Genomic DNA, 24,771 nt, shown 5'->3' on the forward strand with positions numbered 1-24,771 from the left:
AAAAAAACTTGAATTGTTAATTAACTTATTTAGGTCCCAAAATTATTATTTTCGATTATTTTTAAAATTTTAACTTTCTTTATATACTTTTTATATTTTTTAAAATATAAATTTTGGAAATTTTATAAATATTTTGAAATATTTTGTAACTTTATTTGAGAGAAACCAATTTGTTCATTTTCAAAATTGACAGGGATGAAAATGGTATTTACACCAATCTCTTATTCGAATTATTCGAGTTATTTGAGTTTTAAAATTCAACTTGACTCAAACTAGAAACTCAAATTTTACTTATTCAAGTTGACTCGTAAAAATCAAATAACTCGATTCGATTAACTCAAATTTTTCTTCGATTTTTTCAAACTGAATTAAGTTCTGCTCACCCCTAAACAAGTGTATTATGGAAAAAAAATGATAATATTTTCTCTTAAAAAATGGAGAACATGCTAGAATGTTTCTCTAGAAATTTTAGAATAACAAGTTATATAAAAATATTAATAAAAAAATTGGAAAGAAAATGCAAGAATTGTTTTGAGAATTTTGAGAAGAGTAAGTTATAGTATTTTGGAAGAGCATGTCTTTTTTTTTTTTTTTTAAATTTAGGAATAACAAGCTAGTGCACTTCTCTAAAAATTTAAGAATGACAATCCATAGGGTTTCGCTTAAAAAAATGGAATAACTTGTTATTGCTTTTCCTAAAAAAAATGAGAACAACTAGGTAAATTATTTCCAGTTAGTTATATAATTTTGCTAAATAAATAGGAATATTTTCTTATAGCGCTTTCCTTAAAAAAAAAATGGGAACAACTAGGCAAAATGCGTCCAAAAGTATTAGTTATATTGCATCACTAAATAAATATGAGACATCTTATTATAGCGTTTTTGGACCAGAACTAGTCAAAATCGGCATGTATTGCTAGGAAAAACGTCATATGAAATAATGCACTAAAAAGTCTACAAATCGTTTTTGGACCAGAAGAGTGATGATAATGAAAGACCTCGAAACAATCTTTTCATCATTCCCGCTAACATCTAAGGGAGCACGATGATCACGGGCATTCTATTTGACACCGGAAGGTCCCATGACACCCTCTACCTTCAAACGATGGAAGAAATGAGAATATCACGAGTGGAGCTAACACCCGCACGCGTTCTCTTGGTGGGAGTAGGGAATGTGGAGATTCTCTCAATTGGAAACTTGGTTCTTCTACTCACCTTGGAAGAAAGCCCGTGGATAACAACTACCATGGTAAACTTTCTAGAAAGCAATTTCTAAGCAATACTGATACTTTTAATGGAAACTATTAGATATTTAGGTATACCAAAAATTTCCTTTTCCTACTCGTGTGTGAGGACTTTAGTCTATACCAAAGTTTTTAATAGATACCAATATTTCTAATGATATATTAAAGTTTTAACTGTTTAATAAATATTAATATATAAAATATTTTAAATCGATATGATAAAGATATATCAGTTAAAAAATTTACATGTATGACAAATCCAATTATATCAATAAATTCAATAATTGAATCATTAAGCCAATTGAGTCTTAGCTCGATTGGCATTGATATTCTTGCTAGTACAAGAGGACGTAGGTTCGAGCACATCATCCTCCTATTTATAAGTGCTGGAAATTAACATGATAAAGTGGAAAGAAAATTATTGAATTACGAATATAATGAAATGAGATAAATAAGTGGACAACAAATTGAGTTGTGTAGAAAGGTAGCGTAGAAATCAAACAAATAAACATATATAAAAATCAAAAGGTTTTAGAGCCAGGGTAATGAATCCACTGCAGTTGGATCTCCACTTCCCCACACTCCACATTTCTCAATCTAAGGAAGAGGTCTTGGATGATCTTCCCTTCATTATTCACGTATATGGCACTCTCATCCACCAGGCAGTTGTCGGTGTCCGGTTTCAACCTTGATAATACTGTTCCACTTGGTATTTCTTCCAAATTCGTATACGTTTTCAAAGCTTCTATGAATGACCTCACCTCGAACTCTGAATCTCCCATTTTGTCATCCTTGCTGAACGTGTCATGGTCGTACACAGTCTACAATTTTGTTCAAAGGCTTAATATATGATGCATGCGTTTATGTTGAATGAATTGGGAATCTTTATTTGCGTACTTACCAGACTGACTGGAATATCAGGATCTGTTATTGAAAGAGTTAAATCATCATTCCACTCAGGGTTTACATCCTTCTTTACTATACGAGTCTTCAATCTCTGCAAACGAATATATACAAAACATATAATTAAAGGTGTGTGTATAACATCATCATCATCATAATAATAAGAAGAAGAGAACCTGGTTGCCCATCTTAACAACTACATAAGGATCGCTGCTACGGACATCACGAACGGCAAGGTTAACGCCCCGTTTAACGTGAACCCGCAGCAAACCCATCAAGTTGTCCATCACAGACTCACTCGATTCTAGGTCTGCTGCTCTTGGTGCACCTTCTATTAAACTGTGCATTTTCGCTCTTAATCTCCTCCTCCTTTGTACAGCCAACTGAAAGACGTTTCTCTTTTCTTTCTCTACCTCTATCCAACCAAAGCAGATCATTTAAATAAATAACTAAATCTTTTAATCGATAAGTAACAGAAGGAGAAAGGTATGAAGCATTACTCATTGTTTTTGGTTTGCTGGGATCCACCTGGGTTGTTTCTTTATTCAAGCACCTGATAGGCAGAGAATGAGAATTTTATAGGAATGATCAAGGAGCTTGTCAGTTGGAGGTATGGATGGTGGACCCAAATGCAGAATAGGGGATGTGGGGGGATAAATATCAATGGAGGATGACCCTGAGATCCCGATTAGTAAGCTCTTGGAAGGGAATTGGTCCTCCTATTATTCCGCTTCTTCAGTTTACCTCCGACAAACCATCACCAACGCCTAAATTACACTGTTTTTGCGGATCAATCTATCATTCTTCCAACTTTTTTGCCTTCCTTTCTCTTTTTTTCTTTACTAGAACATTACATTATTGTTATGGTTAAAATGTGTCAATAGTCCATGTATTTTTCAAAAATTGGAAATTTAGTTCATGTAATTATATTTTTAAGAATTTAATCTCTTTATTTTTTTAAATTTAGATTTAACTGTTAACATTATTAATTTCTTTGTTAAATTGATTATTGTGACAAATAAAAAAATCAGTGGATAGCCATGTAATTAAAAAAAATGTTACAATTAACTTGAATTTAACAAAAAATTTAGTAATATAAATAATTCAACTCAAATTTTAAAATCTAAAAAATAAATATAAATTTTAGAAAATATAGGTACTATAGGCATATTTTAACCTATTGTTAATAATAACCACCTCTCAACCACTAGGACCAGCAAAAAAAGACTCACCTAGACATGTTTAAAGGTCCCATTATTCATTAAAATTCAAAGATTATCCTGAAATATAAAAGAGTTTCAACAAAAGTATAAAGCTTAAAAGATGGACTTATGTAGAAATTTGGACTCATTTTTTTATTGAGTCGAGCCTTGGATAAATTTTTTTATTATCTGATTTTAGATATAATCTTTATATTTTATTATAATCTTAGATAGATTCAAACCCCATCCTTAATAACTAAACCTAAAACCTAATTCTTATTCCAATACTCTTCAGCTCTCAAACTTATAATTTGTCCATCCCCTGTCACTGTATTTTTCACAATCACGATCATTTAGGGTTTCAAATTACCTTCTGTTTAATGGTCTTATTCCTTCATCCATTCCACCACTAGTCCGTCTATCATCCATTCGTCTGACCATCTCCTTTCGAGGTTTGTATTTTAGCCTCTCTCTTTTTTAATTGTAAATAAATGATGAAGAAGAAGGACTTATGTGGGTTTTTTTTTTGTTTTTTTGAAATGATTCTCTAAAATAAAAAATAATATTGTTATGAATAAGGGAAGAAGATGAAAATAGAATGAAGAGAAGGAGTATGAAGGTTGGAAGGAGATCATGGTTTCTTGGAGAAAATTTAGAGATTTAGAACGAGAATGAAAATGAGAGATTATCTGGTTGTTTCATACTTCTATTTGCCGATGTGAATGACTAGCAATTAATTATTTCAGGTCTCCGTAATGTTTTATGTGAGTAAAGTTGGTTGAATTGAGATAGACGAATTATCTAGATTCGAATATGTTCAATTTTTTTAAAATACATAATCAAGTTTGTAGAGTACGTTGTTAAGTCGGTAAGATAACACAAATATAAATTTATTAGTAATACCTGCTTTGCATCCTCGCAAAATATGATGTCTTTGTCCTTGGGAGAAGCTCAAAACCCTGAAAATCGAAGGTCTGATTTCTTTTGAATTATTGTAGGACTTCTCTTTCATTTTAATTTTTAGGTTACATTTAATCACAATTTCTCTAATTAGATTACAAAATTTGTTTAGAACTTAAGTATTTTTTCAAATTTAAAGATGTTTTAAATAAATTGTTGATTGAGTCTTAACATGGGTATTGTTGTGCGCTGAAATATATTATCCTTCTATTTATGGGTTGGAGAGGGCTGTGAATAATTCTAAACATTATGTTAAAAAGAACAAATATGACCGGGACCTATATTGAAAATGTTAAAAAAACTAAAAAATCGAACATATATGCCACACGTCTTAATTACTATTTTATAACGATGTAATTGAATTCTTTAAACTGATTTAAGCTCAAATTAGTTCCTTTACAATTGAGTTAAACTTAAATAAAATTTTAAATTCATATTTTTATGAGATAAATCTGAATTAACTCATTATTTCAATCCGAATAGACGTCTAAACTAACCCATTAATTGAAGGCTTTTATATACATGCTACATAGACAATCATAGGATCATATCAATGTCCATCCCATCGCATGATAGTAAATCAGACAATGACCTAACTATCAACCCTATAAAGTAGACAATCTGTCCAGATCGACCCACCCAAATTCTCCCTCTATGAACTCTATATATATCGAAGAAGACTCTAAGCTATTACTACGCTGTCAAACTCTGCTCAAACAACACTATAACTCTTCAAACTTGGGTTTTCGGAAATTATTTACGAAGTCAAAATTTCATTTATAGCTCATTGACAAGTTACCACATACCAAGTTCATTGATTGAACAAGATGCTGATAAGAACATATTATTAATCTTTAAATTCTTCCATGGTGGCCTCTTAACAAATTCTTTTCATTTAAATCATGTGTTATAAAATTAACATATTATACACATATTTACTACATTAATACTATATTTTAAATCACATGCCATTCTAAAGCAGCTAAATTCTCATAACATATTATTAGGGATTTTGACACTTTATGATCAAGGGTCATTAAGTTATAACTTATTTTCAAACACTTTAATTCATAGAATTCACACACATAGATTTCAATATCATTTTCATATATTTTTCCAAAGCATAATAACTTAAGATAAGTATGAGTATCTAAGAGTACTTACCTATTGGATGCTTATTATCTCAAGATCAAAATTCTAAACACTTGAATCCATCTTCAACAAACTTGGAATATTTTTCATTCTCAACATTTTCTCATTTTTCGTACACACAAAAATATAACCAAAATTAACACAAGAGCTTTCCAAGCTTTCACATGGTAACCAAACTCAAATATCAAGTTAAGAGAGGTGAAAAACATCATTTCTTACCTTATTAAAGCTCTTTCTCTAGTTTAAAACTAGTTTTTATTCCCGTGTGATGCATGGGTCAATTGTGTATATTACCTTTATAGTATTTTTATATATAACATTAGCTTTTGTTTAACAACATTAATGAATTTCCTCAAGAAAATCCAAAAGTAATGTAATTCAAAATATTTTTAAAAACATATAACAAATTAGTAGTAGTTATATTAATGTCTTTTAATCTTAAAAATATTTAATATTAAAACAATATGGTTCGACTAGTAATATTAATTTATTATTATTATTTAAATAATATTATTAATAATTTTTATAAGTTATTTATATTATATATTGTTAAATTTATTTTTTTTAATGTTAAAGTTATTAGTATTCAAATTTTTTATAATATATATTTATTTTGCTCTAGTTTAAACAATGAATGTAAATTAAATATATATTATAGAATAAAATTGTAACTTAAATGAAAATTTGTGCAATCTTTAATTATGCCGGGCTGAATGTATTTTTTTACCTTTTATTTTAATAAATATTATAATCTTTAATTACCTTTGGCTATATCTTTGATGGGCGACAAGAGATAGTTTTTCATCTGTAGGGACTTATAGAGGTATTCACCAACTTGGCTCGATCGATAATTCTAGTGTTTGGAATTCAATTTGGAAAATCAAGGCGCCTCAAAGGGTAATTAGGGTGTTTATTTGAATCCTGTGGAAGAATAGATTACTAACTAATGGAAAGAGATTAAGGAGACATATGGCGAATGAAAGCCATTGTCTGAGATGTAGCAATGTATATGAATTGGGAATCCATGTTGTTCGGGATTGCACCTTTCCTAGGACTGCTTGGTGGTCAATTGAGCCAACTCATGCTTGGGTAAGATTTTTTTTCTTTGCCACTGGATGAGTGGATCTTATGGAACTTGCAGAACATTGGACATTGTGATAGTCAAGAGATAGAATGGCGATTTTTCCCCCTATAATGTGGTAGCTTCTTTGGAAATATTGGAATATGTATGTGTTTTCTAGTAGTCACAGTTGTGCTCAAGAAATTGTGAATATAGGTGTTAGTTGGACGAAGAGTTACGTAAGGATGCTTGCACTTGTGTTACATGTTAATCTTATGGTTTCTGCTATGCAGTGGTCAACTCCGAATAGAGGTTGGAGTAAACTTAATACATATGGGGCAGTGTCGCTAAACAGATCTTATGTTGCCATTGGGGCAGTGATTAGAGATGCTGATGTTAATTGGTTATGGGGATTCTCGATGTTGCTAGGTAAAGACACAATTTTTAAGATTGAATAAAAAGCTATTCTAGAGGGTCTATGCTTAGCATGGGAAAAGGGGATTCGGCAGTTAAAGATTGAGTGTGATAATGCTCTTTTGGTGGAGACGATTGTGGGTGGTGGAAGCAAGATTACGCTCTATTCATTGAATGATAAATCTAAGTTAAGGTTTGTATATGCCATATTCCGAGAGCTCATGCTGACCATGGGGCTAAGGTTACGACTACAAGATTCACAAAGGTCCAAGTGTTTGAAGAACCACCTTGCTCTGTGTTGGATTTAGGGTGGGTTTAGATGGGTGATTGGGTGCAGTACGGTGTATTTAGTTTACTTTTTGTCTCACACTACAACATCGCTACCGTATCTAATCTCATCGCCACCGCTATTTTTACACTAATCGCAGGTGAACACACTATCACCCTTAATTCAGGCAAATTATATTGATTGTATAAGAAACTAATGTGTTTTCTTAGCAGTGTTGCTTAAAGCTGTTTTATTTTACCAAATAAAAATATATGAAAACTTGTGTTTATGATAATCTATAAGATTTTTTAAATGAAACATATTAATTACAGTTGTCATCATATTAATGTGCCAAATGGTAGCATATAAACTGTGACACATAAATTTTGTTTCCATTTTCTATAATCTCAAATTGATATAATATACATATATGATTTCTCTCTCAATACCCAACCATACACTTGCTGAAAAAGGAGAATTTAAAGGTGGAAATCTAACAAGGAGATTAGTTTCTAGGTGATTTTGACAAAAACTCAAAGTTAAAAGGTTGAGTTCTTGAGAAAATTGAAGAGAAAAGTAAGGAAAATGAAGAGAGAGAGAGAGATCCATGGGAAGATGAAGATTTGGCTAAGGGAATGAAAGGGATGAGTTTTCATCCTTCTTCGGCCAATTTTAAAAACCCCGGATCAAAAATATCCAAGTCAAAATACTGACATGCAATCTACATTCCATCTCTCTATTTCATTACACCCAATGGCTTACATTTAATCCAATTATCAAATATCATGTCAAAATAATAATTCCAATACCATGTAAAGGGGATTAAAATCTCATAATTCACAATTAGGTCTTAATATAAATTTTTGGATGGTGAGAATTACAGTTTCACCCTTCTTTCGATAAAACGAAAATTTTACAATTTAACTCCCGTGCTTTCTAATCTTTTTAATTTAGTCACACCAATACATATTCTAATTTATTCCCATGCAAAAATAATCAATAATAATCCATATTTCTTTTTTTATCAAAATTTTCACTTTAGTTCTCAAATTTATCCTTTCTGCCACATTTCTACATCCTTAATACTTTTCATGACTTCCATCTAAATATCAATTTCCCTCTCATGAATTTTCTTTATCTTACTTATTTTCCAAAATCCTCGGAATTTTCATTGTATTCAACTTCGGAATAGTGTCAAATGACATATCAAAATTTTGGGGTGTTGCAAAGGTTCTTAACTAGGATGATTATCCATATAAAGGCATCAACTAAATCGTTAACCATCACTACTTAAGTTGGTGTATATATTATAATTGAACCTAACAGTTTGTGAAAATCTGAGCAAGGTTGGTAATTATTCAATTAGGTCACTAGTGTCAACTCTCGTATCATCCCTAGAATTCTACGTACTAACCTGACTTCATAAAGATTAGCAAATAAGTACGACTTGAATAAATAGTCCAGTCAAGATATTAACCAATCATTTACCTATTTCAATTAATATGCCATTAACCTATAATTTCTTTAGTTTGCAAAAAGCTCTGGTCGTAAGAAATCACCGAAATTAGTCAAATTGATCTTTAAGGGTCAACCTTATTTCCCTACTACCACATTTAATTTTGTTTTAGGCCTAAAATTTTTATTTTTGATGGTTTTGACATGTATCAATAGTGAAACTTTAGATAAAATGTTAAAAGTTAAAAACTTAAATCTCAATGTCAAGTTCAAAATCCATCGTTTACATATTTCAAGTTAAAAATTTTCACTCATAAATTTTGTATAAATGTATAAAAATACATAAAAAAATGTATTTATTACTCTAAATATATATTTATTATTCACAAATTTTATCCTTTAGTTCTTCTTTTAACCCTTTTTCTGATTGAGTTGATGTAAAATTGACTAATAACATACACTTAAATAATAATAATAATAATATAGGCACAGAACACAATCTCAATGATAAACAAATTTTATGTAAATAATTCATATAAAATAATAAATTTTGTTAAAAATTGTAAAATCATAATTAAAATGGCATAGTTAAATATTTGAATGTTTAATGTGTTAGATTCAAAACTATAATAATATTTATTTATGATTTAAATTTTGAATTTTTAGTACTTTCTCTAATATTATGTTAACTTATGATGCCAGGTCACACTTAAATATAATATAGATTATAGATTATAGATTATCGATAAATAATAATAATAATAATAAAACCACAACAGAATGTACAACCACCAAATTCGCAATCTATACACTGCAAAATTAGTATATGGTTACCAAACTCTGCATTCTATATACACTACAAAATTAGTATGATCCCATATTTATTATCAATACAATTTGATCCTTCTTCAACACCAACTCAATCAAATGAACACAACTCATCTAATTGTTCATCAGTCCATTGCGGAAGTGAGCCTCTTGAAATTGGTACATCTCTTCGTTCCTTATCTGCATCAATAGTTACACTCTCTCGCTCGTTAGCAATGCCAAACAAATTTGGATCACCACTGCTTTGCTTGCTTTTCAGGTGATTGTCTCTCCCTACCACATTCTGTGAACCCGGCTGCTTCTTGACCACAACATTTTCCTCAAGGCCATTGATGCCGGCTAGCAATGCAGCTTTTTCCATTCCATTGGTGATAACCTGACTTGTTGAGGGTTCCTTTCCTGCAGAACCATTTTGACTTCTATTTCTTCCATTAACACAGCATCTGCTTCCCAATGTTGCGTCTGCTTCATTTCCATTATCATTCAGCACTCTCCTTCTCATATAACCAGTCTGTCCGAGGTTATCCATAATATTCGCATTTCTGTCTGGTGACAGACTGGACACTTTCTGTTGGTTCCAAGTCTCTTTGGTGTTTCCTGTAGCAACAAACATGGATTGACAAGTCAGTAGCATTCGGGTTTACTTTTTAGAAAAAAACCAGTGGCCTTGTGGTCCATCCAAAGAGTCCCAGATTAAATTAGCTAAAGAATTTTTCCTTGTGTAACCTACTACTGAGTAGAGAAACCAAACCAAGAAATGATCTATTGTGCTCCAAGAAGGACAAAAACCAAACATTTCCCTGGTTAAACAGACAAAGAAATGTCACTGACCAATGCCATTAGCAGTAGATATGACCCTTGATGTATGCTTCAGTTCTGACAGAGGCTCAGTATCCTTTGGTATTGCCTGCAAAATTAGTAAATTATATTAGCAAGTAGTAGTGTAAACATGCAGAGTTTCTTTTAATGCAAAATGTAGACTCAAAGATTTTTCTTCGGGCTTTAGATGTTTAAGAAGTCTACTTAATGTGTTTGGAGTTTTGAACGTCAATGGTAATGGAAAAATATAAGACCAGATATCATATTATAAACAGTTAAGTCAATGGCTGTGGCCTAAAGTAGTGTAGTTTAGGAGAGAACAGTACTAAATCAATAGAATTAAGGCTAAAAACAAGATAGAAGTTGGAACAGTGGAAAACATAGAGTATAAGAACCTCTAGTTTCTGTCTATAATTCGAAGAAAATAATAATTTTGTTGCTGTAAATATTTTCAGCTTATTTATGCTAGGGTTGCAATAAAGATCTAATACTAATCCTAGCTTGAAACCCTAAGACAACTTATAATACTAGCCCTATATTTAAACCCTGAAGTTAACTTATATCCTGTCTATGATATGTCTAATAATTAAAAAATAAAGCTGAAATAATAAAACAATATAAAACAATTAGCAGCTCTCGCGTCACTCCCTTTGGATTTCTAAAGGTTGTTTGTCCAGTTTTAACACCTCGACAGCCCCAACCCCCTTTCTGCTACTCCATCAATCCTTCCAGACATAGGCTTTCCTGCAATCTATCACCAAACATGCTTTTCAGCCATTAAAGCATGCCCTCGTGCATTTTCAATGTTGAATAACCAATCACTTGTATCTCATCTTGATATATTGGTTCAACCCTGCTAGATAATAAGATGACATCTGTTCATTACTCTCATTCAACCTAAAATGGAAAGATTGTTAAAATTAGAATTATTCTCCTCAATAGACAATCCTTTTTGCTTAATGAGTGAAGCTTCTCATACAACTCCATTCCATAATCAGTTGGTAGAAATTGCCTGTGCAATTTCGCTTTCATGTGTTCCAACGTACTGACGTTAGGCATACCTTAGCGTGCATGTTGCTCAACTTCCTTCCACCATTGAAGCATAGTGCCTTCCAATTTTAGTTTCACAAATGTCAACTTCCTAGCCTCCACCAAAGGTTTCCACTCAAAATAATTCTCCAAGCTAGCTTCCCAATCAAAGTAATTTTCCACATGCATCTTACCAAGAAAATTAGCAACTTCGATCTTAATTCTGCTCCCATTTAATACAAAGGCATGTACAACCACTAATCCAATCCACTTAGTACAGCACAATTTGCGGTCCAACATCATGAAAGGGGTTTGCTTCCTGACCGATATCAAATTCATCAACAAGACTACCTTTTGGTACATTAAACTGGTTGTGGGCACCTGTCTTGTCCTAGCATAAATTTCACGAGACCATTCTTCGGTCCCACATCATATCTCACCCAATTCTGTTTCTTGACCCTGATTTCCTCTTCTCCAACCTCTACCACATCCAACCAGGTCTTAATAGCTAACCATAATATAACCTAGGATCTACTTAGGCTCTAATGCCAAAATTTAGTGTGGTTTAAGAGAAACAGCAGTAAATTAATAGAATTAAGGATGGAAAGGAGGAAGACAGAAGTTGGAACTCTTGAAAATGTACAGTTACAAAAAAAACGCTAGCTTTTGTCTATAATTCAAAGAAAATGATAATATTGTGGCCGTAAATATTTTACAACTTATTTATACTAGGGTTAAAATAAAGTTTTAATCCTAGCCCTAGATTTAAACCCTAAAGATAACTTCTAATCCTAATTAATAAATAAAAGTGAAATAATAAAATAATATGAAACAATAGCAGCTCATGTGTCATAAAGATTTACAAACAATAAGAAACACAAAATTTTAATTAGTAATCACAAACATTGACTTCAAAACTATGCATAAAGTGGAAGTTCTGGCACACTCTTCTTTGAACATATTATTACCTTACGTTACATCTGACAGTCAACTTATAAAGATCATACACCAAGAATCAAGCCAATTAGATATATCTGATAATATGATGGTTCAAGTTCATCAATAATGCAGTGTAACCATTGAATAATTTATACTAGTTAAAGTTCAGATGATTTAATCATCCTCACATAACTTTGAAACTAAAATGTTACAAGGAACCATGATTAAGTGCTGCACACATGTATTATTTGATCAAGTGTTGCACAAATATATTGCATCATAAATGACACGATTTCTTAACATAACCACAGAGTATGAACTATGTTCTAAAACCAGCTAGTATAGATACAAGCACGAAAATTCATAAGCATGTTGTGACAAGGACTACTTAAAGCACCCATATTCAGCACTTGCTGAAGGCCATAAATTCTTATATGAATTCTTATCAGTTTATATTTTTGCATTAGAGCTGGAATTATGGTTCACAACAATCTCGGCACATTAAATTTCAAGTATTACGAAACCTTGTAGAGCAGTTTTTTCTCAATCAATAGAAAGTAGCAAGAAAAATGTGGGAATCATAGGATAAAGTCAAATGTTCTAATCTTAGTACTGAGAGTAAATATTCACTTTGAAGTGGCTAATTAGACAGTTACCTTGACGACATTGTTGAGCGTTATATTGAGATAACGTGCAGAGCACATAGGTGAGAAAACTGAAACCTGCAAGTACGGTTTTCAATCAAAGCCTTGTCACAAGTGACAACATTGCAGATCTCGAATCTAACACAAGAAGTTCCACAGGATGAACGCCCACTACTAGAAACCATAAGGATTTCGGTATAATTTTAGTTCTGATTCTAAGATACAGGTAGATAATACCATATTCTACAAACATTCACCATTCAGGATTAAAATTATGCTAATATTAGCCCTACAAGGCAAAAACAATGAAAAACCTTCTGCAGTATCAAAACCGTGCCAACAGTTATGTCCTTTGCAAAGCGTCCATCAACTAGGACTTTGCCATGGATGCTAGCATCAATTGTACCTGTAGGATCCTGAAATCAAATCACAGGCACATCAAATGTTCTTACAACATAGAGAGCATTGGACCCAAAAAAAGCATAATAAGTGAGTTACTTTTACCTTGAGAGTCACCATAAGATCACCAAGACCATTTGCGGTACAGGATTTGATAATGGCAACAACCTAATTGATTATAAGTAGAGAGTGAGAAAAACATTTGTATTGAACAGACACAGTTTTTATTTTAAGCTCGGAAGCTTATATTTCTTCAGTTGCACTACCGATCGTGTCAAAAAGCATTGAGTACTTTGAAAAGATAGCAATATACATGGAAAACTCCGGATTCCTATGCACATGGTTAACACAAAGGTTCAAACGAGCCAAATATGGATTGTATCACGTCCTCTCTAGCACTAAGTCTAGGATTCCGCCTAGAAAGAGAAATAAATTCTAGAATTCAAGACTTACGTAATGAACTCACTTGAAATAGAAAGCAAAACAAAGGCGAACTCCGAAATCCAGATAAAAACGGCCATACCTGTGCTACTTTTCTATTGCCCAGTTTAGGTTCAGTTTTGATCCAACTCAAGGGAGTACCAATTGTCCCGCCATTATCAACCAAACCTTTCATAAAAGAAAACCATCCGTAAAATCTAAAAATCATAACTAAAGAAGTAATAGCTGCATTTTTCCCTTTAGTTTTGCCACTTGCTTTCTACTTTCTTAAAAGTTGCTATAAATGAACAAGTCGTTAAATTGCATCCTTATTAACACAGACAAAGGTTAGAAACAAGAAATACAAAAAAAAAAAAACCTTCACGGCGTATGAATTCGAGGGCGAAAAGCCAGGGATCACGCGAGAAGTCATCGTCGGCGGCGGCGGCAGGATCCACGACGGCCCTCCTAATGTACTCCTGGGTAGGAACGGGGTCCTCACCGATGCAGGAGGAATTGTTATTGTAATGAAGTTTGCGAAGCATAGCGGCTTGAACGGCTCCAGCAGGGCCAGGGATGAGGTTCGGGGAAGAGGGCAGTGAAGAGTTCGAGGTGGGAGATAGTGATTGGGAGATGAGGGGAAAGGGCGGGGTAGATTTTAGGGGCTTGTGATTGCAGGGGCGGAGAAGGGAAGGGAGGCCACAATCGTCAATGTCTAGAGTTTCCCAGGGGTGGTCTGCTTCCATCTCTCAAACGCGGGAACGGATTTCAACTCTTTTTTCTCTGCTGCTCCACTTGAAGTGGTTATGGTGGAAGATTATATGAATTTTAAGGTAAAATTACCATTAAAGTCCTTTACTATAAGTCATATTACATTTTACCATGTACCTTTTATCAAATAACAAATTGGTCATTCTATTAAAATTCTATTCATTTTTCTGTTAAAAACTAGTCTAGTATGAGGTACACATGACACACTAAGTGTCACTATATGGTTATTCCATTAACTATGCTAGTTTTAACAAGTTCACATTTGGTTTAACAAGTTCAAGACCTCACCTAGATAATCCGAACGGCGAAAAGATTGGAGCTCGACCGAATGGTGATGAAGCCAAATTAGAGCCCTTCTTTTTTTTTTAACTTGGGTTTGAGTTTTCATAGTTTTAGGGCCGATTTTCTAGAGATTTGACTCAAAGAAAGGATGAACGAAGGAAGAGCTTTGGTTTGATTTTGTCCGTGATCGGGGCAGAAAACAAACAACATTGGAAGGAACAGTGAGTAGGGCAAGGACTGGAGAGAAGAAAATAAAGAGGAAAAGAAAAACAAGCATTCAGAGTAGTTTTGATATTAGGAGTTTTTAAGGTTTACTTTCAAGGTTAATATTACATGGAAATTAGGTGGCACATTTGTCTCCACGCATAGAACAAGACAAAACTTAATTAGCTTCAATGTTTCTTTGTCTCGAGATAGAGATCACTCTGTCTCAAGACCTAAATGGAATTATCTCGAGACTATTTAGGCAACATTTCGAGATATTAAAAATATAACTAGACAATAAGGTACATTTTGTTTTTATGGTCTCGAGACATATTCATGTTGTCTCGAGACTCAATGACAAATTGACCATAAATACACATTTTCAATTGTTCAAACCTTACCAAAATATACCCTAAACATGCCTAAATTTTACCTTAATACAAGATCATTAGTTTAACACCTAAAAACTCAACCAAACATCATCAAATTGTAAACATCAATGCATCATTGTCTAACCAACTAATTCACATATTCTAACACATATAATCTAACATAATTATCTGCTAATCTAGGAATGAAATTCACCTTTATAAAGCTTATATGCCAAGTATAAAATATACCAAAATGCAAATATAAACAACATGCCCAAAACAACTTAGGTACATGTAATTTCAACACAAACACATATGTACATACAAAAAAGGTAGCAAAATGACTTTCAAACTGAGTTGTTGAGATTAAATGCTTGAACACTTTTAATTTACGGAAATCCTTGTCCTTGACCTGCACACGAAAATAAGCATAACCCTATGTTAATTATTAAATACTCAGTGGTGCTGATACAATTCAAATTCAGATTCAAATATATTAGAACAAAAATTAAAGCATATACATAACTATAACTTTAACTAATTTTTTTCTTTATCACAAAATCAAGAATCATATCATTCTCAAACTTAGTCATTCAATGTTTATCTCAATAAATCATAATTTCATGTCATCACATACTCAATGTCTTTTCCATTACTTACTCATTTTGACCCCTATTATCTAACGATAGACATTAGGGTGGATATTCAGATTTGTATAACGAATGAGTCCACGACCCTCTAGCAATTGAGACAGTTTTATTCTGTCATCTTGAGTTGTTCAACAACGATGGCTTTAGTATTTATCTGGACTATTTTATTCTACCATCCCAGGTTGCCCGACAATGATGATTTTACTATTTGTTCACGACCCTCAGGGAATTAGAGCTAGTAAAATCACTATATTGATGACTAAGTCTAACATCATTTAACGGAGCATGATCATTATTATCACCATTATAACACGGTTCAACATGATATCAATATTTCAATATAACATATAAATACATATTTATCAAGCTTAGACCTGATCATGGGTCAGGTCGGACCATTGCAAAATTTAGGCTCGATTTCTAGGTCTAGGCTCGACCTGACCTGACAATAAGCTTAAAATTTTGTTCAAGTTCAGCTCGAATAAAAAATGCTAAACCCGAGCCCAGTTTGGCCTGTTCGTATTAAAAATTTTTATATTATTTTTTATATAAAACAAATTTAAAAATATAATACACCAATTACATTAAAAATATTAAAATAAACGTTTCCCAACAAATTGAAAACACATTAAAAAAAGTTTTTATACTTAAATAACACTAAAATAGTTTTAACTTAGCGTGCAAATTCCATATAGTAGCAAAATTAATAATAACACAAGAGTTATACAATATCCAAACAATAAAATAGTAACAATATAATAGCAAAATGGCAATAAACAACAACAAAACAACAGTGAAAACAAAATTTAGGCAAATTCGAGCTGGGTAAGGCTCGAGCCAAAAAATCTTACTCGAGACCTGACCAGTTTAGAAAACACCCATCACCCGGAATGAAGCAATACGTTCCGAGCAAGAGATATCACATCTGGACACTAAAACTAATTTAACTCAAGCATCAATATCAAGACTTAACTTTAACATAATATACTCATTTGAAGATATGTAAGTCATTTATAAGCTTATTTAAAGTTTGGTTACAATCTGGGGTCGTTTGGGGCTTAATCAGGGCAAAACAGGGTCAATGTCGCAACTTTAGAAATTGGGTGTCGCGACACTAGGCTTTGGATGTTGCGGTGTCGAAAACAAAATGCTCCAATGACTCCAATGTCGCGACACTGATCAAATGTAGTGACATCGGAAATAGATTACTTGAAACATGTTTGAATCATCTAAAAACAAGTTCAAACTATCATTAACCTTCCTATAACACATCTAAATACTTTAGGAACTCAAAATATACTAGACTATCATTAAAAAGCTTTACCTAACACATAAATATACCCAGCTAGAGAAGTTCAATTCCAAAGCACAAAATGATAATTAACATCCATGGCATAGTTTTGGAATCACATGACAATTTATAACAAAAGTTTATATGATTCTAACCCTAATGTACATGCCACTAGATAACCAAAATTTAAGTTTCATACGCTTCACTCCTTACTTGATGATGAGATGAAGATGGGGAGAGCCACTTCAAAATCTACCTTCAAAACGATTTTTACCTACGCGTTTTAACCAACACATTAAGCTTATGGAAGCTTAGTAAGTGCTAAAGAATTCAAATTTTACCATTGAGTTTAATTAACTATTTTAATAAATAAATAAACATGTTAACATGATCACAATAATTAGCTCTAGTTAAAGAATAACAACGTCATTCTTCTTTTTCCCACTTACCATACATTTATCATTTACACATTGATAATTTCCCATTCAATTTCGCTCATTTTAGACTTGAGTGAACAAGATAAATGGAATAAAATCACAAATACAAGAGAACATAAGTGCTAAATTAGGAGCACCGAAGTGCAAGTTTCAAGAGCACCGGAATGCTAAATTCATGAACGCGCTATGATATTCCTAATAGCATGCCATCTATATTCCACAAGTTCAAAACTTGTCTACAAAGGGTTTTATCATTATTATAAAATCATTATTCATCACAAGTACGATCAAATTTCATATTTTCAAAATCACACCTAACTTTTCAACATTATACAATTTAGTCATTTTCTCTTCACACTTAAACCACATCCACAATATTCACATTCACTTACTACTTCCTTGAGTAGTTCACATATTTATTAAGTTAAGAATACTAAATTGCATGAAAATAACATGTTCATTAATTTTATTTTCCAAAAATCTAATTAGGTAAAGAAAATTCTAAAATACTTAAATTTTGCTAAATTAGACTTCCTTCAAGGTTTGTCTACTTGTTTCCCCTTGCCTACACCCTTTCCATCTTCTTCCTTTTCTTTCTCTTCATTTTACATAAATATCATAAAATATGAAAAATCAATATCCTTTATCCACAACACTTCCATTTTCAAATAATCAAAGTAAACATGCAACTATCACTAAAGCATGAAGATCTTACCTTAAAGCCTTAGTTAATAAACATGCAACTATCACTAAAGCATGAAGATCTTACCTTAAAGCCTTAGTTAATCACATTATCTAGATTTTCTCTCTCCTTAAGTATGAACACTTCACTTCTATTTAAAAAAATTAAGCTTGTTAGGTTGTGAGCAACTTGATTTAGCTAAGGTTTTCAATGAAAAATTGATACTTTTTAGCTTGGAATGACCTTGATGGTGATGAAGGATGAAATAGAAGAGAAAAGAAAACTCTCTTCTCCGCAACAATGGTGGCAAGGCGAGAGAGAAAAGAAAGATGGAGATATTTTAATAAAAAAATAATTTAATTTAATATTATAATAGTAATAGTAATGACGATGAACAAATAAAATTTATTATAACTAAAAAAAATATTCAAATTTTCTATTCGTCACCAATAATTTAATAAAAAATAATTTAATTTAATATTATAATAGTAATAGTAATGACGATGAATAAATAAAATTTATTATAACTAAAAAAATTTTATTCGTCATCATTATCTATTCGTCATCATTATCCACTAGATCTTGGTGAAATTGCTCTTCATGTCCTCACATATTCCACAAATAATTCAATTTAATCTTTTTTACTTTTAATTTCAATTTGACCCAACACTTTGTAAAACCTACAATTTAGTCTATACCTCGGTGTAATATCTCCCACTACATCAATCTTTTAAATTTTCTCCAATCTCCTATTTCCTTCTCCTTTAACACTTATTAATTTTATTTTATTTATTTAGAATAATTTCGACTCATAACAGCTTAAAATTATGTTACGGCCGAGGAGTTTTCAAGGATGTTATATTTCGGGCTTATATATTTACCTAAACCCTCTCACTTTTCGGACGAGTGGCCCAATCCATGACTAATTCCAATCATGCGCATGTTTACACTATATATATATCACAATTCAAGCTTTCAAGGTTGATTTCAGTAGTTGCAACATCAAATTCATCATTTTCATAGTTTGGGAAAAGATACAATTACCTCAATAAGTACTTTTTATTTGATTATAATGTCTTACTAGATTACGAACAAGTTATGGAAATTGAATTATAAAAGCACAAACCACAAAAGCTATACAATGTCCGCCTTTTCCTTTCCTTTCGCCTTTGACGTTCCAACGTTGTCTTTGATTATGTTCGATAATACAATTACGAAAATGTCGTTAATCACACAATTCAATAAAATCAAACATGAAAGCATTTAATTCAATTTATTTCTTTACAACCCTAATATTCGAAACATCCATATTACACAATCTGTCTGATTGAATTTAGATCCAACTTAATAAATATAGTACAAGAACCTCTAGCTTTCAATTCATGAGATACTTTTCTAATAACTTTCAATTTATTCAATTTACTCCCTAATGGTAAAATTAACTAGTAAGCTTAGTTGAATTTCTATTCAAATCCACTATCTTTTTATCACTTTATAACATAATCTTCCTACTAGCTAGTAACGTCATGCATAAACTTAAATATTTAACAACCAATTTCTCTAAGCTTTTCAACCATGAAAATTCAACCAAAACATAAAAAATGCATTGGTCTAAACATTGGGTTATAGTTGAATCCAACTTATTAAAGCTTGAATCCATAAGAAATTATCAAAATAAATCTCATACCTTAGTGAATTGTTGGACGGCAACAAAGGAATGGTAGAAGGAAATTTTCTTTTTCTTTCTAAAGTTTCGGTGGTGAAAAAAAGTTAAAAACTAACTTAGAGAATAGATGATAATTATCATGTATGTTCTTTAAGGTTTATTTACTCTGAAGTCCTTAGTATAATATCTAACTAGGTCCTTTTCTATTTTTGCATTATAGTCATTTTAATTTTACTAAATATTTAACTTTTTACTATTGTAGACAACACATAAATTATACTTCCAAATCTTTTAAGTATTTCGATCCAAAAATTGAATTTTCCAATGCTACTGAAAATTAAATGGTTATAATTTTAACCATATTTGGCTCTATTCCTAATTCTGTCAATACAATTTTTGATGAATTTTTCAAGTTGTCATTTGCTAAACTATTTTGATCAATTAAATGGAAATTTTTACTAAATATTTTCTCAGATTAGTAATATTTATGACAGAGAATTTTAAGTGCGTTACAAGCAGTCCTGGGGTTGCCTCCATCTACCAACTCACACTCCTCATTCTCATCCCCCAAATCAGCGATCGAATCAATTCTTGAGCCAAATTTCTTTCTACCAAGATTTTGGAATTTCTTACCATTCGTAATATCTTTCCATATTGGTCTTCTTTTCCTGTGCTTTGTCACGATCCGTGTTGGACCAAAGGCATCCTTTCCGATAGCACTGCTATCCTTCTTTGTGTTAACTTTCTCAAGAATGTGTTGCCCAAAATTTTCCACATTCGATTTCTCCAGCGAGCACACTTCGTTGAAATGGTCGTAGCGTCTAAAGTTAAAAGTATATTGTGGGTAAAGCCCTATATTCCACACGTTGAAGAGCATTCTCAACACAAACTCTCAAGATTAAAGGTTTGCTCAAATCTACAATCGCCTCCATGTGAGTAGAACGACCTCATACCATTCTTCGTATTGTCATCAACTTTAACAACCTCACCAATGGTGCTACCAATGGCATTCAAAAGGCTTTTCTTATAAAACACACCAGATGAATCAGGAAGCTTGATCTAAGCTATAACCTTAAGCGAGAAAGATTGTAGCATTGAGAAAGAACTTGACCATGGGTACATAGTCAGGTGCTGTCCGAAAACAATCCACGGCCCCTCAAACAAGACTTCAGTGTAATCCCCATCATCCTTCAACTTAACCATTTTTCAAGTCTATCAGTTGGATTGAAGATGATGATTTCTATCCCAAAAGTTAAGAAATAATACTATTTTTGAAACGAATTGTAGAATCAAAGTTACATAAATTGAATCAAATTTTTACTTTTAATTATTTCATGCAAAACATTCAACAAATCCCAAATTCAATCACCACATTTGCCAAGTATTTTTTTTAACATACATTTAATTGTCATGTCATGGATGTGAGCTTGATCTATCTTCTTCATCTTTTAACGTACTGATCATTACAGCAACTTGATTCATGTTAGGCCTTTCATACGGATTGGGATTTATGCATTTGAGTGCTATCTGCAAGAGGTTCAATAACCTCTCTTCACTTGCACCCAGGGAGATCAAGGCCTTGTCAAACACTTCTACAGTCCATTCTTCTGTAACCACTGAATGCACCCATCGAGCCAAATCGATCCCATTAGTGTGAACCGGCTTCCCTGTGAGAAGTTCTAGAAGAATCACCCCAAAACCATAGATGTCAGCTTTAAAGCTGCCATAGGTTGGGGCCGCATGATCCAAAGCATCCTTGCTAGATTGGAAATCGAAGGATAGGTCTTGAGTCTGGAACACCATTAGCCCATACTCACTGATACAGGGATCCATGTTTTGATTGAAGAGTATGTTTGTGGATTTCAGGTTACCATGAGCTATTCCATCTTCACCAAGCTCCTCATGCATAAATGCCAATGCCTCACCAACAATGGCCGCAACATTTAATCTGCTTTCCCAGCCGAACGCCCGGCCACTTTGGGATCCTGAATCAACAATGAAACATTCATACGACATATATCTATATACCTATATATAAAAGAAAGGACATAGGCTCTTCCTACATTGACTTGTGTCCCATCACCCCTATTTCGCTCTTTTATTATAATATTATTAACATAATTTGATATTATATTTTATAATATTATTAGTTAGTTCAAATACTTAATATTGTTATTTATTCTAATTTAATTTTTTATGTACATTTTTTATTAAAGAAATACTATTTTAATTTTTTTTTAAAATCAGCTTCATAAGTTAAAATAAGTGTTTTTTCATTATTAAAAAACAATATCAACTACCGGAAATTATTATAAATATTGGAGTTATTAATGACACAAATTTCTTTTTCAATTTTTAGTCATTATAAAATAATGGTAAAATTGTAGTTTCAATCTTTCTATTAAAATTACATTTGAGATTTAGTATTTATATTTTAATAACACATAATTAGGTTCTCTACTTTCACAATGGTGTCAATTAATCTAAATAATAAACATCTCAACTATTGTAATTAAAATGATTATATGAATTTCTCTTAATAGCACTTTTATGGTACAACAAAAAGAAATTATGGGTCAAGTCGGAAGGAGTATTTTAAAGAAATATTTAACCTCAACATTTTAACAAATTTTGAGTAAATAATGATATGATGTAGAAAAACCAAATTATATTAAATTAAAATATAAATACTAAATCCTAAGGTTCGTCTAAAATAAATTATGCCTAACATGATCGAATTTACTACAAATTGCTTCTTCATTTAATGTGTTAAAGTGTATGCTGGCTTGCATGGTTTAAGATTTTTTCATCCAAAATTCAAGTTATAAAATCAAAATCTGATGTAGAATTGGTGACAATGAAGTTACCGTGGAGGAGCCTGAAAAGACTGCCATTGGGTTGATATTCATAAACCAAGAGCTTCTCTTGCTGTGAACAATAAAATGCAACTGATGGCAATACACTGGGATGCCTGGTCTGGTCCAACCTCTTCATTCTCCTCTTGAACTCTTCACTATCAACACTCCAATCTTTTATCCTCTTCACTGCCAACGTTGTCACCCCATTATCAAGCATTACCTTGTAAAGGCTTCCATGTTTCCCTTTTCCAAGCAATTCAGCTGGTGCTCGAAGCAGGTCCTCGAATCTTAAACCTTGACCTGTTGGACTTGTAAGCACTACAAGTGATGATAAGGCCACTCCACTCTCCACAGAACTTATTGAATACTCTGATTTATTCTCAGCAATCTTCGATTCATTCGAAGTAGTAGTACTGGTCTTGTAGCTACGCCTGCTAGTGTTTGTTTCCACTGCTTCTTTGTCGTCCTTCGGCTTCATTTTACTCACTAGTTTGAAGGCAACGAATAACACGACAATAAGGCCGAGAACTGCGTAACCGGAGTAGATAAAAAAACGTTTGATCGACGAATGGTTGGATTTCCGTTTCGATGGCGGTGTTGGAGGGCATGGCTTTGAGACTAATTCTCCACAAAGTCCAGGATTACCTGAAAAACTATCAGCAGAGAATCTCCCTTTGACATCAGGAATTGGACCACTGAAGTTATTGTTAGATATGTTTAGCTGCAACAGGTGGGAGAAATCAAGATTTGGTACCTCACCAGTAAGTTGATTGTTCTGAGCAAAGAAAGTAATTAGGCCCGAAATTTGAGAGATATCAGGAACTTCACCGGAGAAGTTATTGTTCGATATATCGAACCTCTTTAGATTACTCAACTGCTTTAGAGATTCTGGAAGGTGACCAGATATTTGGTTACCACTTACATAAAGGTGTGTCAAATGTTTGCAATTCCCTATTTCTTCTGATATTGATCCAACAACATTGTTGCTGTGTAGGCTAAGCACTGAAAGGGAACTTGCCTTACAGGCAAAACCAATATCAAGAACACCAGTGAGATTTAACTCATCGAGAACGACTTTCTTAACGGATTTTGACAACGTATCGCAGGATACACCGATCCATTTGTCATTGCAAGGGTCTGAACTCATGTTCCAACCCCAACTTTGATCTCTTCCTACATTTCCAGCTGCAAGTTTGTCCATGAATCCCACAAGTGATCGTTTCACTTCTTCATCTTCCGATTTCGAGACATGAAAGAGGAGAAAGATCAAAACGGGTAGTATCCGGACCGAAACTCGGTTCATTCTTGATGAAGAAGCGATGGTTAACAAAAATGAACAGGATAATGTGGATTTGTGTCCTTTATAAGAAAGGGTATGCTTCATCATGTGTTGCTGGTACGAACAAATAGAAAATAACAAGGCATTGACCACATTTGATTGCCAAATGGCTGAAATTACAATGACCATTTGCTAGGTAATAGAAGTAAGTGTCAATAATGGCTGGGAATGAGCCAAACGACCGAAGTGGCATTTTAAAAATTGACTGCCGGCAAAGTGAAATAGTCAAGAATTTCTGAAGATGCCATGTCTTGCTCAGTTGGCATTTTCAAGCCAATTCTTCTGGTTATTGAAAAGTAATCATCTTTCAACAATAGAATTTTTCAGTGGATAAAATATTGTTCTTTATACACTCAACCGACGCCAATACAAAAAGACTATAATTTGAGGATTAATTTTTATTTAAGTTATAACATGAACATGTGACATATTTAATTAAATAAAAATAAGGTAAATTAAGTTTTTTTTGGGTACGTTAATAGAA

General features: G+C 32.5%; 3 protein-coding genes and 1 long non-coding RNA gene across 4 annotated transcripts; 1 reads left to right on the forward strand and 3 right to left on the reverse strand.

Moving 5' to 3' along the window:
• Positions 1–1,651: 1,651 nt before the first annotated feature.
• LOC107956531 (protein C2-DOMAIN ABA-RELATED 4) lies at positions 1,652–2,808 on the reverse strand. The gene is made up of 4 exons (XM_016892154.2): positions 2,648–2,808; positions 2,324–2,562; positions 2,146–2,241; positions 1,652–2,065 (listed from the first exon to the last, which is right to left on the reverse strand). Exons 1-4 carry the CDS (start codon positions 2,649–2,651, stop codon positions 1,766–1,768), a joined length of 639 nt encoding a protein of 212 aa, XP_016747643.2. The 5' UTR covers positions 2,652–2,808; the 3' UTR covers positions 1,652–1,765.
• A 663-nt stretch (positions 2,809–3,471) lies between these two features.
• Positions 3,472–4,094, forward strand: LOC107956530 (uncharacterized). The gene is made up of 2 exons (XR_001700148.2): positions 3,472–3,801; positions 3,929–4,094. It is a non-coding gene; the product is annotated as an uncharacterized lncRNA (long non-coding RNA).
• A 5,371-nt stretch (positions 4,095–9,465) lies between these two features.
• On the reverse strand, positions 9,466–14,534 carry LOC107953318 (uncharacterized). Its single transcript, XM_016888581.2, has 7 exons — positions 14,116–14,534; positions 13,840–13,925; positions 13,422–13,484; positions 13,232–13,333; positions 12,930–12,995; positions 10,318–10,393; positions 9,466–10,083 (listed from the first exon to the last, which is right to left on the reverse strand). Exons 1-7 carry the CDS (start codon positions 14,480–14,482, stop codon positions 9,578–9,580), a joined length of 1,266 nt encoding a protein of 421 aa, XP_016744070.1. The 5' UTR covers positions 14,483–14,534; the 3' UTR covers positions 9,466–9,577.
• Positions 14,535–21,503: 6,969 nt separating this feature from the next.
• LOC107955917 (probable inactive receptor kinase At2g26730) lies at positions 21,504–24,251 on the reverse strand. The gene is made up of 2 exons (XM_016891698.2): positions 22,958–24,251; positions 21,504–22,075 (listed from the first exon to the last, which is right to left on the reverse strand). The coding sequence occupies exons 1-2, from the start codon at positions 24,249–24,251 to the stop codon at positions 21,504–21,506; spliced, it is 1,866 nt and encodes a 621-aa protein (XP_016747187.2).
• Positions 24,252–24,771: the final 520 nt, after the last annotated feature.

Source organism: Gossypium hirsutum, chromosome D07 (assembly GCF_007990345.1).
Source record: "Gossypium hirsutum isolate 1008001.06 chromosome D07, Gossypium_hirsutum_v2.1, whole genome shotgun sequence".
In the NCBI taxonomy this organism is placed as follows: domain Eukaryota; kingdom Viridiplantae; phylum Streptophyta; class Magnoliopsida; order Malvales; family Malvaceae; genus Gossypium; species Gossypium hirsutum.

Excerpts from the sequence above, each read along its gene's own strand:
- LOC107953318 (XM_016888581.2), bottom strand. The coding sequence starts at position 14,482 with ATGGAAGCAGACCACCCCTGGGAAACTCTAGACATTGACGATTGTGGC. Across the intron at positions 13,334-13,421 it reads ATCTTATGGTGACTCTCAAG|GATCCTACAGGTACAATTGA; the intron begins GTAAAAGTAACT and ends ATTTGATTTCAG. Across the intron at positions 12,996-13,231 it reads CGGTTTTGATACTGCAGAAG|GTTTCAGTTTTCTCACCTAT; the intron begins GTTTTTCATTGT and ends CCGTACTTGCAG.
- LOC107955917 (XM_016891698.2), bottom strand. The coding sequence starts at position 24,251 with ATGAACCGAGTTTCGGTCCGGATACTACCCGTTTTGATCTTTCTCCTC. Across the intron at positions 22,076-22,957 it reads TCTTTTCAGGCTCCTCCACG|GATCCCAAAGTGGCCGGGCG; the intron begins GTAACTTCATTG and ends TTGTTGATTCAG.
- LOC107956531 (XM_016892154.2), bottom strand. Across the intron at positions 2,242-2,323 it reads TTGTTAAGATGGGCAACCAG|AGATTGAAGACTCGTATAGT; the intron begins GTTCTCTTCTTC and ends ATTCGTTTGCAG. Across the intron at positions 2,066-2,145 it reads CTGATATTCCAGTCAGTCTG|ACTGTGTACGACCATGACAC; the intron begins GTAAGTACGCAA and ends ACAAAATTGTAG.